Below are 17,244 nucleotides of genomic sequence, written 5' to 3'. Positions count from 1 at the left end.
GAATGTAAGGCTATCTGTCCGCCAATTGAAGCTCAACAGAAGTTGGGTGATGCAACAGGACAACGACCCAAAACACAGAAGTAAATCAACAACAGAATGGCTTCAACAGAAGAAAATAGGCCTTCTGGAGTGGTCCAGTAAGAGTCCTGACCTCAACCCGATTGAGACGCTGTGGCATGACCTCGAGAGTGGTTCACAGACATCCCAAGAATATTGCTGAACTGAAACAGTTTTGTAAAGAGGAATAGTCCAAAATTCCTCCTGACCGTTGTGTAGGTCTGATCTGCAACTACAGAAAACGTTTGATTGAGGTTATTGATGCTAGAGGGTCAACCAGTTATTAAATCCAAGGGATCACATACTTTTTCCACCCTGTACTGTGAATGTTTACACGTTGTGTTCAATAAATACATGAAAAGGTGTAATTATGTGTTTAGTTTAAGCAGACTGTGTTTGTCTATTGTTGTGACTTAGATGACGATCAGATCCAATTTAGTGACCAATTTATGCAGAAGTCCCAAGTAATTCCAAAGGGTTCAAATACTTTTTCTTGCCACTGTACATTAGCTGAATTGCGCAAATAATTTTCTTCTAAAAATCTAAATCTCTCTTCATCCCTCTGTTCTGCAGGCCCAAATTCAGCTGGACTGTGGGGAGGACAACATCTGTGTTCCTGACCTCAAACTGTCCGTTTATGGGTGAGCTGAAGTCCCCTCTCCGTTACCTGAGACCAGGGCATTACACCGGAATGGCCTCCTTTGCTATTCTCCCCTCTCCCTCGTGACCCATCGATAGGAGAAAGGACTCAGCAGGTCTCCAGCACATTGCTTTCACCTGTCACATCCTTTCAGATATGTGGGAACCAAGGAAAGAAGAGTAGGAAAATAAACAATTGCATACAGACTAGTGAGAGGTCTAAAGTAGTGGGTCTTTTGTGTTAAAAGGTCAACTCCAGTGCAGAAAGTATTTTTTTCATGCCACATAAATGACTAGCATATTACATGGTCAAATGATACACAGTAGTACCCTATGATATACTTGTTTGTTTATCTGGAATTCATTTAAAGTAGCACCACTGGGCACCATGTGGTACCAGGTTGTTATAATTTTTTTTGTAATCTTCTAAAGCAAGTATCATATGAGTTTGTAACTTTGAACACATGGCCACAGGAACATATACAAAAGTATGTGGATACCCTTCAAATGAGTGGATTTGGCTATTTCAGCCACACCTGTTGCTGACAGGTGTATAAAATAGAGCACACAACTATGCAATCTCCATAGGCCAAAACACTGGCAGTAGAATGGCCTTACTGAAGAGATCAGTGACTTTCAATGTGGCACCATCATAGGATGCCACCTTTCCAACAAGTCAGTTGGTCAAATTTCTGCCCTGCTAGAGCTGCGCCGGCCAACTGTAAGTGCTGTTATTGTGAAGTGGAAACATCTAGGAGCAACAACGGCTCAGCCGCGAAGTGGTAGGCCACACAAGCTCACAGAACGAGACTGCCGAGTGCTGAAGCACGTTGAGCGTTCCAAACTGCCTCTGGAAGCAACGTCATCACAGTAACTGTTTGTTGGGAGCTTCATGAAATGGGTTTCTATAGCTGAGCAGCCACACACAAGCCTAAGGTTCCCAATGTGCAATGCCAAGCGTCGTCTGGAGTGGGGTAAAGCTTGCCTCTATTGGATTCTGGAGCAGTGTAAACGCGTTCTCTGGAGAGATGAATCTCTCTTCAACATCTGGGAAGTCCGACAGACGAATCTGGGTTTGGCGAATGCCAGGAGAACACTACTTGCCCGAATGCATAGTGCCAACTTTAATGTTTGCTGGAGGAGGAATAATGGTTTGGGGCTGTTTTTCATGGTTCGGGCTACGCCCCTTAGTTCCAATGAAGATACATCTTACTGCTACAGAATACAATGACATTCTAGACAATTCTGTGCTTCCATCTTTGTGGTAACAGTTTGGGAAAGGCCCTTTCCTGTTTCAGCATGACAATGCCACCATGCACAAAGTGAGTCCATGCAGAAATGGTTTGTCAAGATCGGTGTGGAAGAACTTGACTGGCCTGCACAGAGCCCTGACCTCAACACCATCGAACACCTTTGGGATGAATTGGAACGCCGACTGCGACCCAGGTCTAATCATCGAACATCAATGCCCAACCTCACTAATGCTCTTGTGGCTGAATGGAAGCAGTTCACCGCAGCAATGTTCCAACATCTAAGTGGAAAGCCTTCCCAGAAGAGTGGAGGCTGTTATAGCAGCAAAGTTCCAACATCTAGTGGAAAGCCTTCCCAGAAGAGTGGAGGCTGTTATAGCAGCAAAGTTCCAACATCTAGTGGAAAGCCTTCCCAGAAGAGTGGAGGCTGTTATAGCAGCAAAGTTCCAACATCTAGTGGAAAGCCTTCCCAGAAGAGTGGAGGCTGTTATAGCAGCAAAGTTCCGACATCTTGTGGAAAGCCTTCCCAGAAGAGTGGAGGCTGTTATAGCAGCAAAGTTCCAACATCTAGTGGAAAGCTTTCCCAGTAGAGTGGAGGCTGTTATAGCAGCAAAGTTCCAACATCTAGTGGAAAGCCTTCCCAGAAGAGTGGAGGCTGTTATAACAGCAATATTCCAACATCTAGTAGAAAGCCTTCCCAGAAGAGTGGAGGCTATAGCATCAAATGGGGGACCAACTCCATATTAATGCCCATGATTTTGGAATGAGATGTTTGATGAACAGGTGTCCACATACTTTTGGTCATGTAGCATTTGTGTTTACACACCTTGATTGCAGAAATGCTTTTCTATTCCCAGGAGAGTAACAAAATGGTTTGTATCCTCTTGCTCATGGTTATTACTGGTTGATCATTGTTGTTTGAGTGTTGGACAACAGCAGAATATGTTGCATTTTAGGCTGATTGGAACAACTGGGACAATTCACAAAACAAGTTGCTCTCAGTTGTAGTAGTTTGTTTCACGACTTCACCATGTGATTTTTATTACCGGCACAATTCAATCATGTTAAGAGTTTCCCATGAAAAACTGGAATGTTTGTTTTCAGTTTCCACGAGACCAAATCACTCAGAAAATAATCTATGATTCAGCACTTTCACTCTGCAGCTTCAACGACCTCGTTGAAATGTAATACACAGCTTGTTTTTTAGGCCTTAAATTGTTTACTTCCTGAGAATTCCCATGCGGGAGGATGTTTTGTGTTCACAACCTTGAGGCCCTTCACGGAGATAAAAGTACCAGTAGTACTTTGTGTGGTACATCCTCTGGCTTCAATTAAACATTGAACTATTTGATTGTACACATGATTATATTTCACATACATGTTTTCCTATATAACATCTTAAAATCTTTGAATCAAATCAAATGCAACTTACAACCCCCTCTCTCCCCACCACCTCAAAGCTTCCTTCCTCTCTCGGAGTCAGCACTACGGTGTTTGTGATAGAATATCAATGGTGTCGCTTCCTCTGCGCTTCGTTAAAATGGTCTGGTCATTATTGGAATCATCTGTGTGGACCTGGTGCAGAGCATGGTGTCATTGTGTCTGGACATCGAGTGGACAGAGGGTGGGGGATGAGAGGAAGGGGTCAAGCCAAGGGACCGACCCTCAACATCTGTACATGGCTCTCCCTCTTTCTGCTCAATAGACAGCATGAATGTATTACTACATTTGGAAGTATGGGGGGGGGGGAGTGGTGTGGAGTGGAGTGGATTTATCACTACACAGGAAGTGCTTTACACAGGGGTGTCAGTGTGAGTTCATATGGTGTTGGTGGGGGCTGGTTTTTATTTAACCTTTATTTAACTAGGCAAGTCAGTTAAGAACAAGTTCTTATTTACAGTGATGGCCTACGTTAAAAAAAATATATATATATTTCACCTTTATTTAACCAGGTAGGCCAGTTGAGAACAAGTTCTCATTTACAACTGCGACCTGGCCAAGATAAAGCAAAGCAGTGCGACAAAAACAACAACACAGAGTTACACATGGGATTAGCAAACGTACAGTCAATAACAAAATAGAAAAATCTGTATACAGTGTGTGCAAATGAAGTAAGGAGGTAAGGCAATAAATAGGCCAATAGTGGCGAAGTAATTACAATTGAGCAATTTACACTGGAGTGATATATGTGCAGATTAGGATGTGCAAGTACTGGTGTGCAAAAGAGCAGAAAAACAAAAACAAATATGGGGATGAGGTAGGTAGTTGGTTGGATGGGCTATTTACAGATGGGCTGTGTACAGCTGCAGCGATCGGTAAGCTGCTCTGACAGCTGACGCTTAAAGTTAGTGAGGGAGATATAAGTCTCCAACTTCCGTGATTTTTGCAGTTCGTTCCAGTCATTGGCAGCAGAGAACTGGAAGGAAGGCGGCCAAAGGAGGTGTTGGCTTTGGGGATGACCAGTGAAATATACCTGCTGGAGCGTGTGCTACAGGTGGGTGTTGCTATGGTGACCAGTGAGCTGAGATGAAGCGGAGCTATACCTAGCAAAGACTTATAGGTGACCTGGAGCCAGTGGGTTTGGCGACGAATATGTAGCGAGGACCAGCCAACGAGAGCATACAGGTCGCAGTGGTGGGTAGTATATGGGGCTTTGGTGACAAAACAGATGACACTGTGATAGACTGCATCCAATTTGCTGAGTAGAGTGTTGGAGACTATTTTGTAAATAACATCTCCGAAGTCGAGGATCGGTAGAATAGTCAGTTTTACGAGGGTATGTTTAGCAGCATGAGTGAAGGAGGCTTTGTTGCAAAATAGGAAGTCGATTCTAGATTTAACTTTGGATTGGTGATGCTTAATGTGAGTCTGGAAGGAGAGTTTACAGTCTAACCAGACACCTAGGTATTTATAGTTGTCCACATATTCTAAGTCAGAACCGTCCAGAGTAGTGATGCTAGTCGGGCGGGCGGGTGCAGGCAGCGATCGGTTGAAGAGCATGCATTTAGTTTTACTAACATTTAAGAGCAGTTGGAGGCCATGGAAGGAGTGTTGTATGGCGTTGAAGCTCGTCTGGAGGTTTGTTAACACAGTGTCCAAAGAAGGGCCAGATATATACAGAATCGTACAGTGAGGGAAAAAAGTATTTGATCCCCTGCGGATTTTGTACGTTTGTCCACTGACAAAGAAATGATCAGTCTATAATTTTAATTGTAGGTTTATTTGAACAGTGAGAGACAGACTAAAAAGAAATAAAAAAACATGTCAAAAAGGTTATAAATTGATTTGCATTTTAATGAGGGAAATAAGTATTTGACCCCCTCTCAATCAGAAAGATTTCTGGCTCCCAGGTGTCTTTTATACAGGTAACGAGCTGAGATTAGGAGCACACTCTTAAAGAGAGTGCTCCTAATCTCATCTTGTTACCTGTATAAAAGACACCTGTCCACAGAAGCAATCAATCAATCAGATTCCAAACTCTCCACCATGGCCAAGACCAAAGAGCTCTCCAAGGATGTCAGGGACAAGATTGTAGACCTACACAAGGCTGGAATGGGCTACAAGACCATCGCCAAGCAGCTTGGTGAGAAGGTGACAACAGTTGGTGCGATTATTCGCAAATGGAACTGTCAATCTCCCTCGGCCTGGGGCTCCATGCAAGATCTCACCTCGTGGAGTTGCAATGATCATGAGAACGGTGAGGAATCAGCCCAGAACTACACGGGAGGATCTTGTCAATGATGTCAAGGCAGCTGGGACCATAGTCACCATGATAACAATTGGTAACACACTACGCCGTGAGGGACTGAAATCCTGCAGCGCCCGCAAGGTCCCCCTGCTCAAGGAAGCACATATACATGCCTGTCTGAAGTTCGCCAATGAACATCTGAATGATTCAGAGGACAACTGGGTGAAAGTTTTGTGGTCAGATGAGACCAAAATGGAGCTCTTTGGCATCAACTCAACTCACCGTGTTTGGAGGAGGAGGAATGCTGCCTAGAACCCCAAGAACACCATCCCCACCGTCAAACATGGAGGTGGAAACATTATGCTTTGGGCGTGTTTTTCTGCTAAGGGGACAGGACAACTTCACCGCATCAAAGGGACGATGGACGGGGCCATGTACCGTCAAATCTTGGGTGAGAACCTCCTTCCCTCAGCCAGGGCATTGAAAATGGGTCGTGGATGGGTATTCCAGCATGACAATGACCCAAAACACACGGCCAAGGCAACAAAGGAGTGGCTCAAGAAGAAGCACATTAAGGTCCTGGAGTGGCCTAGCCAGTCTCCAGACCTCAATCCCATAGAAAATCTGTGGAGGGAGCTGAAGGTTCGAGTTGCCAAACATCAACCTCGAAACCTTAATGACTTGGAGAAGATCTGCAAAGAGGAGTGGGACAAAATCCCTCCTGAGATGTGTGCAAACCTGGTGGCCAACTACAAGAAACGTCTGACCTCTATGATTGCCAACAAGGGTTTTGCCACCAAGTACTAAGTCATGTTTTGCAGAGGGGTCAAATGCTTATTTCCCTCATTAAAATGCAAATCATTTTATAACATTTTTGACATGTGTTTTTTTGGATTTTTTGTGTTGTTATTCTGTCTCTCACTGTTCAAATAAACCTACCATTCAAATTATAGACTGATCATTTCTTTGTCAGTGGGCAAACGTACAAAATCAGCAGGGGATCAAATACTTTTTTCCCTCACTGTACCGTCTGCGTAGAGGTGGATCAAAGAATCACCCGCAGCAAGAGCGACATCATTGATGTATACAGAGAAAAGAGTCAGCCCGAGAATTGAAACCTGTGGCACCCCCATAGACTGCCAGAGGTCCGGACAACAGGCCCTCCGATTTGACACACTGAACTCTATCTGAGAAGTAGTTAGTGAACCAGGCGAGGCAGTCATCAGAGAAACCAAGGCTGTTTAGTCTGCCGTTAAGAATACGGTGATTGACAGAGTCGAAAGCCTTGGCCAGGTCGATGAAGACGGAAGTACTGTCTTTTGTTTCAATTTAACCCAGGGTTCAACTCAAAATAAACAATACTTATAGGCCAGGGGTTTCACGCTCTGGTTGATTTGAAATGTAATCTTCAAGTTAATCATAAATATGTTTTATTCATGTCTCCATCTCAACCAAAAATCTAAGTTAAAGAATAGGACTAAATCAAATCAAACTTTAAATGCACTTTAAAGAAAGTTTGATTTAATTTAATCTTATTGTTTGACTTTGATTATTGGTTGAGATGGCGACGTGAATCCAATATACCAATTATTCATTTGTAGACAAACTGGAATTAAAGCCAGACTAAGTCAGTGGCACAAAATATGCTGATATTTGGTTGTGTTGAGAACCAAACATAATTCAATATAACTTCTGCAACACAGTAAATAATCTATTCACTTGTAGACAAGTTAACACATTATTGGATTCACGTCTCCAACTAAAGCAAAAATAAAAGTTAAAGAATAGGATTAAGTCAGTGGCTGAGATGAAACTATCAAAGCATTAGATATTTGCTTGCGTTGTCAACCAAACACAATACAATATTACTTTTGTAATACAGTAAATAGCCTAAATATATCTTACAAACTAATGTAACCGTATTTATTCAACCTTAAAATGAGTAACACATCCATGGCCACATTCTGAACATAGGCTACTGTAGCTATACATGTCTTCTTATGTAATTATAGAATGCATGCATGTTAAAGATGGCATAGAAAGGCTGCAGCAATTGCTATAATAATCTGTGCAGAATCTCGAACAGCATTGATCCCGTGCACTATGTACTTTTAATGTAATCTCAACTACAATCCAGGTCCTTTGGTTCTGCTTTTAGATGAAGAACAGTGATAACCCATTAAATTGTTGTATAAATACAAAATATCTGACATTGTACTCCTATTTTAACTTTTCTATGCTTTTAAATGGTTGAAAGCGCAGTGAAAACACATTGGGAATTCAACAAACGTCTGGCTGTCTTTTTGAGTGGGTGAATAAAGGTTGAAATCTTATTGATTAACATCTCAACCAAATATTACCCACATTTCCACGTTGAAATTACCTAGTGCACCCAGTGGGAACACACTTATGAAGATAATGAGCATTGACTGTAGGATACACACGTATGGTTACCACCAACATTTGAAAACGTAGGATGCTTAGGGTCAAGTTTGAGACAACGTTGTGTGGTGGTCGTGTGTGTGTTTGCGGGTCAATGCTTTTTTCCCCCACTGATATTGTGACAGACAATGCCCAGCAGCTCCCTAGCAAACCTTCAATTGCGCTTCAAAGATGAAAGGAGATTATTTACTAATGAATGTTAATCATATGTAAACAATGCAACAAAAAAAAACTATTCTGATTTTTTCTATTGTGTTATTGACTGTACGTTTGTTTATGTGTAACTCTGTGGTTTGATTTTGTCGCACTGCTTTGCTTTATCTTGGCCAGGTCGCAGTTGTAAATGAGAACTTGTTCTCAACTGGCCTACCAGGTTAAATAAAGGTGAAAAAAGAAAATGCAAATTCCATGAGAGACAAAACATCTGCAACAGGTCTCGTCATGTTTGGGGAAATGTCTGGAAAAAAAAGAAAAAAAGCGACTTGTTTTACATTGTTGTTGTATTTTCTTGTGGTTTCCTTAGCGATAGGACAGAGGTGTATCTTGGCGATGAGAACTCCCTGACCCTGACCTTCAATGCCAGGAACGAGGGAGAGGGGGGGGCCTACGAGGCAGAGCTTTACGTGGTCCTGCCCGCGGAGGCTGACTACAGGGGTATAGCCCGCAACAATGCGGTGAGGGAGAAACCATCTGTCCTGTCACTCTTATGTAACGGCTAATGTTCATAATATGTTTCTAATGGAAATGACAGTGCTAAAATAATAAAGAGACATATGCTAATCCACATAACAATAATTTAACTAATACCAATATAGTGTTGACACTAATGATAGCCTGATGACTAAAACAATGCTTATGATATAAATGATTTGAGAAAACGTGGAAATGCTGTGAAGTAAATCGTTGTCTTTGTCTCTCTCGCCATACTTTTGCTCATACTGTATCTCATAAGCAGAGTCTGACTCAGCTGACCTGTAGCTACGAGGCGGAGAATCAGACCCGCTATCTGGTCTGTGACCTGGGAAACCCTATGAAGTCTGGAACAAGTGTAAGTGGATCATCGTGGACTAACTGTTTCTTAAATTCAAATTGAGCTTTATTGTCACGAAAGGAACAATCCAATGTTCCCACAGCAGTATGGTACTTCTGTCCCTCTGACTGTGAGTTTCTGTATGTCTTTGCAATTCTGTGTCTTTACGACTGATGCTGCGTGGTCCAGATTAATCCAGGGTCTGTTAATGACTGTTTGTGCATTTGATGGACTGCCTTGCTGACAGATCTGAGGTAGCTTTATCTCTAGTGTCTGATCGCCTGTCTTTTCTATGGATCTTCAGTTGTGGGCAGGCCTCCGCTTCACTGTGCCTCGACTGAAGGACACTCACAATACAGTGCAGTTTGAGCTCCAGATACGCAGGTAAGTCGCAGTTGCAGCTTCAGCACAGAAAGTGTATAAATGACTTTGTAGTTATTGAATGTATTCATATTTAGATGAATGTGAGAGATTAAAGTTTTTTTTCCCTTTTAAATGTGTTTCGTTAAAAAAGTAACTAAATCCTTCTAAATACTTCCATACTTATTACCTTGTCCTGACTGAGCTAAGGTTAGGGTTAGTGGATAGTTAGTTCAAGTGTTGTCGACAGTAAGGCGAACGTCTACAAACCATATACAGTATTTGGCACAATCCAAATGAAGTGTTGCACTTGTCTGTTCTTTCTCCGCTCAGTAAAAATGAGAATAAATCCCAGACTGATGATGAGCTCTTTCATCTGGAGGTGGCTGTGGTTGCTGATGTTATTCTACAGGGGTGAGTCATCATGGCTGAATGGACGAATGAACAAACAAACTAATTATTGAATGTTCTCCATCACCATCACTAATAAACATACTCCCTGTTTAACTACACTCAACGTGACTGGGTACCAATATATTGTAACTCAACAGCCCCAGTGACATTGTAAAATATCTTTCTTTATAAACTGGGCGGTTCGAGCCCTAAGTGCAGATTGGCTGACAGCCGTGGTATATCAGACTGTATACCACGGCTATGACAAAACAATTATTTCTACTGCTCAAATTATGTTGATAACCAGTTTATAATAGCAATAAGGCACCTCGGGGGTTTGTGGTATATGGCCAATATACAACGGCTAAGGGCTGTATCCAGGCACTCCGTGTTGCGTCGTGCTTAAGAACAGCACTTAGACGTGGTATATTGGCCATATACCACACTCCCTCGGGCCTTATTGCTTGAGTACCACATTCTGTTGGGTATGTCTACTGCATCCACTCCTACTCGTTTATCCTCTTTTCCAACTTGTATCTTTCTCCTTTTCTCGATTGAAGCGTTTCTCGTCCAGACAAGCTCCTCTTCCCTCCCCCGAACTGGAGGATGAGCCACAGCCTACAAGAGGAGCAGGATGTTGGGCCTGAGATCCAGCATGTGTACGAGGTACTCAGCGTGTGCCACGAGTTACTCAGTGTGTGCCACGAGAGTTGATTTTGTGTTGTGTTTATTTTTATTAAGTGGAGTCAAATAGGGTTGGGTTGTTGAACAAATGCTTATCTTCTTAGCTTCCTGGTACAGTATGCTGACTTGGGTTCTCTCTCACTCTCTCCTCCTGTCTCTTCTTCTCTCTCTCTTCCTCTTTCTCTCTCTCTCTGTCTCTCTCTCTCTTTCAGTTGGTGAACAACGGGCCCAGTATGATCAGTCAGTCAGTGCTGGAGCTGCGCTGCCCTCTGAGATCTCAGGGTCACGACCTTTTGTACCCTCTGGAGGTCATCACTCAGGGACCACTCGACTGCAGCTCCAACCACACCCTCAATGCACTGAAGCTCAAGGTGAGGGACAGACTTACACACATACATACAAAAGTACCTGCTCATATTATACTTCCACAGGCACTCATCCCAGATACTGTATACATTCACACCCACCCTGATACCTTGTCTTTTACTTTGTGTAGCGTCATATCATTCACAATATTTATGCCAAGGATATGCAGTAGTCCAATGGTACCCAGATAACTATTCTGTGTGTGTTGCCAGCTCCAACCTCCTACAACAGAGCAGCCACCCTCACCACTGACGGCCAGCCCTGAACACCACATCCAGAGGAGAGAGGTCTACAGGGATCCTCTGGATGAACAAGGCAACCTGGTGTGTGTCTGTATTTTGGGGAAGGGGGTTGGAGCGGTTCTACATAGCTAACCCATGTGGCGTCAACTTTGACACATGGCCGCAGAGGTCTATTGACTCTGAAAACAGTAAAACAGAAGATAGCTGCTGTTAAATTAAGTCACTTGGCACTTGGTCCGGGAGCAGAGAAGCTAGAGAGTATAGTGGTGATAATGAGGTGTCTTATGGGAGTTTATTGGCCTGCCTAACCTCTTCTCTTCCTGAATTCATTGTCTATTATTCTTTTTTATTTATGTTCGTAGTTTTTCATCGTAAATGAAGTCTCTTTTTGTCAAGGCTTTCGTTTCATGTCCTAACGATAACCTCATGAGCTGAATTACAACAGAAAGAAAACATGAAAAACCATCCATGGTTTCCCCTAATACCCACAAAACACAAACTGAAGGGAAATCATTTTATCGTGAAAGGAGATGAGGATATCTATCATAATAAGCTCTGATCATAATTATACGTTGTAGAGAATTATTTTTATGTGAAATAAATGTCTCCCGCTCTTTGTTTTTGTCCTCTTACATTCTCCACCCGATTATTCATTCCTCCTTTCCCCTATCAGTCAGTATACTGTCCCTTCAAAAACTAATGACCACAGAACAATTAACCATAGCTCCTCATTTTACACGAAGGACACAAAACTACAAACTAGTGTCATTCCCTTTCATTTAAAGCAATGGGAATCTCTCTCTCTACCAAAACCTAAAATGGAACTATCCAGTGTTTCCAGATTTCTATGAAACATTACCTATAATTAATTACAATAATGAGTTATATACATTTACTTCATTTAGGTACTTCATTTAGGTATGCAGCTAAAGCAGCTTTTCTGTGTTGTAATGGTGTGGGTGTACCCCAACAACAGAATGGTGTGGGCGTATAACGGTTATTACAAATATTCAGGCCACTGATTGACCAGCTCAGCCAATGAGGCAGAATGACATCATTCTCTATGAGGAAATAGCAAGCATTTTTTAAATGGTCTGTTTGCAAAACAGGTTTAAGGTGTGTTTTTTAAGTGTTTTTTTCTCCAATTTATACTTTGGCCACAAATACGAGTATAAGACGAGTCTACATTATTTGGGTATGAGTTAACAGAATATTAACTTTTACAAGTACGATTTTCCCTGGACAGTTACTTTAAAGATGCATTATGGAAGTTGAGTTACTAATTGTTTACCTCCAATTTGGTCTTGAATGATACCCCAGAAGCAAAAGTTCTGTATAGCCTCTTGTACTGCTCACAATCACAGGCTGTTAGCTGTAACTGTTTGTGAGACTGATTAAATGTAATGCACTGGTGGTCTGTATTGATGACTGTGTTCCTTCCTCCATAGTCGTGTTCTACCGCTGAGTGCTGGAGGCTGCGCTGTCATGTGGGGTTACTGGAGAGAGGAAGCAGTGTCATTCTGACCGTCCGCTCACGCATCTGGCCTGAGACCTTCCTTGAGGTGAGAGAGCGTGACTCTGTAGTTTGTACTGCTGTCATGTCCTGTATTCTCCTTCTCCTCATATTAAATGGTCATTTGAATAGCACATGTACTGTATATTCTGTTATGTAGATCAAATGTGATTGAATTTGGTATTAACAATCCTTATGATGATGTAGTATTAGTACTATAATACTACTGCTATTATTAGTAGTAAAAAACAAAGAATGAAAGCGATACAGATAAATGTAGGTCGCAAGTCTGTGGTACAATGCCGCCCTCTCCTGGTAGTGAACTTTTACAGCGACAGGTATTTGGTTTTTGGTACACACTTTGGCAATATATTTAAAATGATTTATTCAACTCATCCTTTCTTTGGACAAATGCTGCAGAGGGCATACAAGCAGTATGTGCTGGAGTGTTCTGTGGAGTACGGAGTCGAAAAGATGCCCTATTCCATCGCTCCCAAACTCAAACCCAGTGGATCCAAGAAGGCAAGTGCTGTTTTATTTTCCCCTTTATTTAATCATCTGTTCATTTACCTTTATGGTATGGATGCTTTAGGCCTGTCCTGTCTGTGTGATTTGGGATATCAAAACATTAAAAAAAAAAACTTTATGAGTAATGTCACATTTAGATTTTAAGTCATCTATTTTTTCAAGTGACTTCTCATTTCCCCATGGTAACAACATGTTTTTGTGTTGCAGGTCCTGACTCCAGTGATGTGGAACAAGCCAGACAACCAGTACATGGTACCACTGTGGATCATCATTCTGGCCATACTGGCTGGATTGCTGCTGCTAGCCCTGGTCATATATGTACTCTACAAGGTAAGGGTGGCCATGTAAAGGACAAACTTAGCATACTAAATTACAAGCATGTAATGTCATAATGCTTGTTAACTGTTTATGATTGAGAATCTGTCATATAACCAGATGATGTCTTGGGATATCACATTTTGGTTGTTATATGGTCAGGCAACCACATTACAATATATCTTGTTTTACTTCCTTTTACAACCAGTATACAACCTGACCATGATACCACCAGTTGTTTTCATCCAGGAAGTAGCATAAAATGGTATCTAAAAACTATTAGATAAGATCAAGTGTTTCAAATTTGACAGTCTTGAAAGTGGATGTTGGTAGCAAATAACGATGAACACTGTCTGGTACTATGAGGACTATTCATGTAATTATTACCTTTGAAATTGTTCTAAGTCTCCTTTCTCTTTCAATCTTTCCAGTTGGGCTTCTTCAAACGATCCAATCCTTATGGTACAGCCATGGAGAAAGCTCAACTCAAACCACAGGCTTCTTCTGAGGCCTAAATGATGGACCATCCCAGACGTCGCTTTGAAAACTGGAAAGGCATTGCGTTGGACTTAACTTATAACTCTAAACAAACCACAGAGTACTCATGTATGAAAGGAAGTCCATCCACAGGATGAGTACCACTGGGACCTCACTGGCATTCAGCCTTCTACTGCACTGAAATGCTGAAGCAGGCAAACCCACAATGAGATGTCTGGCCTGCATTATAATAGAGCTATCCTGAAAACGGGTATATTTTGCATACGGTTGCATAGACAATAATGTCTTTAAAATATAGCTTTTTGCTTTGATATGGGGAAATATCCATCAAAGTAGCAACCCTGGCTGAGGCAGTGGAGCATTTATTCAATTGTTTGAGTCACCAAATACGTCTTTATCTATGAGGTGAGAATGTTGGGGAAGGTGTGCTATTGAACGGTAACAGCCAAAGTCCTCCGAATGCTAGGAGCAGAAATAGCCTCATAAAGTGTATCAGTCAATTTAAAATGTGTTTTCTCAATGTCACAAAAACATATTGATGGAGTTTGCTACTCCAAATTGCCTTACTTTGTCCCGAAATAGACCATCCCTGACCCTGATGGCAAGTTAACATTGCCCACCATCTGCTAACAGGTGTTACTACTACTAATAGGTGCTTGTCGACCATCAGTTAGTCAGGGTCATTGCGCTGTTGGACAGCTGGCAGTATATCACCATATCTGCCAACACGAGTGCGATTTCAGATTTTCTACAGTGTAGTGCTGCCTCATAGCCACCAGTTTTACAATAAGGGCTTGCTAGCTGGAGAGAGGTCAGAGATTCTTTTAGAGGAAACACACCTGGCCTTTTTGCTTAAACATATTATCTGTCATGTTCTTTCTGATGCATTTTGTTACTATGCAACTTTACCACATTTGTAAATACAGTGCTAGAAGTTTTTAGATAATTGTTACAGTTGAAGGATATAACCTCACATCCCCTAATCACTATTTATAACATGTTTTTGTGCATTCAACAAAATGAATTTGATCATACTTAAGGATATTTTTTCTTTGTTTTGAGCGGATGTATATTTCAAAGTAGTACATTTATAATTTTGTGAAGAGTATATCAAACTGCATTGGAAATATGTTTTTCTGTGAAATAATTCCCTCCCATGTTGGGAGTTGCCATGGCTTTTTCATGTTGTTTTGCTGTTGACGACTAAAATTAAATGACCATTTTATTTTACCCTATCCAAATACAGATGCCATATTTAATTTGTTGCAGTAATTTTCATGCACAGCAGGAAATGCAAAAGGCTTCTAAAGTTTGTAATTTCCACTTTTAAAAACGTAATTTGCCCTAACTGAAATGTATCAACCCCTACAAAAAATGCCATTAATTATAATCCACATAATTATAATTGATTTCCTGTTGCTGGAATTGGAATAGTTGTTGATGACTTTGCAAATGCTATTGTATATAGGCCTAAATAGCATCATTGATAATATATGAGTGACAACATATGGTCACATTTAATTTGCTCCATTAAACCTAACCTTTGGAATGACTTTGCTAGCAACAGTGAATCTATTTAGCTTTAAAGTGGAGAACTTTCAACAATCATTCTCACGGTAGTGTCATGCCTGCTCCCGCTCTTCCCCCTGAGGGCTCCAGGCTGCCCTGCATTACGCACTCCTGCCACCATCATTACGCACACCTGCCTTCCCTCGTCACATGCATCAGTGAATTATTAGACTCCCCTGGACTCAATCACCTGTTTATTTGTCAGTTCCCCAGCTCTGTTCCCCGCTGCTGCATTGATTATCTTACATCTGTGTTTTACCCTTTTCTGATGCTGTTCCTGTCCTGTTTTCATGTCTCTTCCGATTAAATGTTGACTCCTCGTACCTGCTTCTCTTCTCCAGCGTCATTCCTAACAGAATGCAGCAGCCATCAAATTAAGCATCAGGGAGTGCTGGCGGTTTGGTTGGTGGTGACGTCGGGTCCAGGGGCTGCCGCCGATGGAACTGGGGGTGCCTTAGCTGGATCGTCGGGCTTCCTTTCCCCAGTTGGCTCGGAAGACGCCCATCCCACGTCAGGCCTCAGCCGGATCGTCAGGTTTTTACGCACAGCCAGCTCCTCAGGCTGCTACGCCTCAGGCGGATTATCGGGCTCCCATGCCTCAGCGGGATTGACAGGCTCCTATGCCTTAGCCGGCTTGCCAGACTCCCACACCTCTGCCGGTTCGTTGGGATTTTACGCCCAGCCGGCTTGGCCATCGCCGTGCCTCGGCCGGGCCCGTCAGGCTCGCCCAGGTGGGATGCGGGGTGGAGCCCCTAGGGGCGGGTACTGTCACACCTGCTCCTACTCTTCCCCCCTGACCCTCGATGGCGCCAGGCTGCCCTGCATTACGCACTCCTGCCACCATCATTACACACACCTGCCTTCCCTCGTCACACGCATCAGCGAATTATTGGACTCACCTGGACTCAATTACCTGTTTATTACCTCCCCTATATTCGTCAGTTCCCCAGCTCTGTTCGCCTGCTGCTGCATTGATTGTCTTACATCTGTGTTTTGCACGATTCTGTTCCTCTCCTGTTTTCATGTCTGTTCTGATTAAATGTTGACTCCCCGTACCTGCTTCTCTTCTACAGCGTCATTCCTAACAGGTAGCATATTGATAATAGTCAGTTAATGCCCAGACTATTGTTTTTTTTAATGATAATGAATATAACATTGAAGATCTGATGTTTTGAAGGTAAAAATTCCTAATATTTTTGTGTGTTGAAATATCTAGTCAGTTATTTCATATGAATTCTGCTCCAGCTGTGTTGTGGCATGAGGTGGTTCTTTAGTACACGCATGTTGTGTGAAAAGGGGTGGATACTTATGAATTTCATTTTGGTGATTAGAAGGCATAACAATGAAGCTAAGTAATAACTGTGATTCAGTGAAAATGATATGAAGTAGTCTGTTGAAATTTGGTTACCATGGTGACATAATTCTGTGGTTGAAATTTCACCCTAAAAACATCTACCAATAGGTGCCCTTTCTTTGTGAGGCACTAGAAAACCTCCCTGGTCTTTGTGATTGAATCTGTGTTTGAAATTCACTGCTCGACTGAGGGACCTTGCAGATAACTGTACGTGTATTTAGGCTTATTCATTTTTTATTAATTTCTAAAAACATAATTCCACTTTGACATTATGTGGTATTGTGTGTAGGCCAGTGACACAATCTCAATTTCATCC

At 42.1% G+C, this 17,244-nt stretch overlaps 1 protein-coding gene across 1 annotated transcript in view; it reads left to right on the top strand.

Moving 5' to 3' along the window:
- LOC106583616 (integrin alpha-5) overlaps window positions 1–15,240 on the top strand; it is a 91,161-nt gene extending 75,921 nt beyond the window's left edge. Inside the window, exons 19-30 of the mRNA XM_014168000.2 lie at window positions 631–698; window positions 8,600–8,750; window positions 9,032–9,124; window positions 9,411–9,490; window positions 9,800–9,880; window positions 10,420–10,525; window positions 10,756–10,914; window positions 11,122–11,232; window positions 12,600–12,713; window positions 13,085–13,186; window positions 13,400–13,522; window positions 13,939–15,240. Coding sequence (XP_014023475.2) covers window positions 631–698; window positions 8,600–8,750; window positions 9,032–9,124; window positions 9,411–9,490; window positions 9,800–9,880; window positions 10,420–10,525; window positions 10,756–10,914; window positions 11,122–11,232; window positions 12,600–12,713; window positions 13,085–13,186; window positions 13,400–13,522; window positions 13,939–14,022 — 1,272 coding nt within the window. The 3' untranslated portion in view covers window positions 14,023–15,240. The remainder of the gene's footprint in view (window positions 1–630; window positions 699–8,599; window positions 8,751–9,031; window positions 9,125–9,410; window positions 9,491–9,799; window positions 9,881–10,419; window positions 10,526–10,755; window positions 10,915–11,121; window positions 11,233–12,599; window positions 12,714–13,084; window positions 13,187–13,399; window positions 13,523–13,938) is intronic.
- The last annotated feature ends 2,004 nt before the right edge of the window (window positions 15,241–17,244 follow it).

Source organism: Salmo salar, chromosome ssa22 (genome assembly GCF_905237065.1).
Source record: "Salmo salar chromosome ssa22, Ssal_v3.1, whole genome shotgun sequence".
Lineage (NCBI taxonomy): Eukaryota > Metazoa > Chordata > Actinopteri > Salmoniformes > Salmonidae > Salmo > Salmo salar.
The sequence above is the reverse complement of the archived record's forward strand: the minus strand, read 5'-3'. Positions and strand labels throughout refer to the sequence as shown.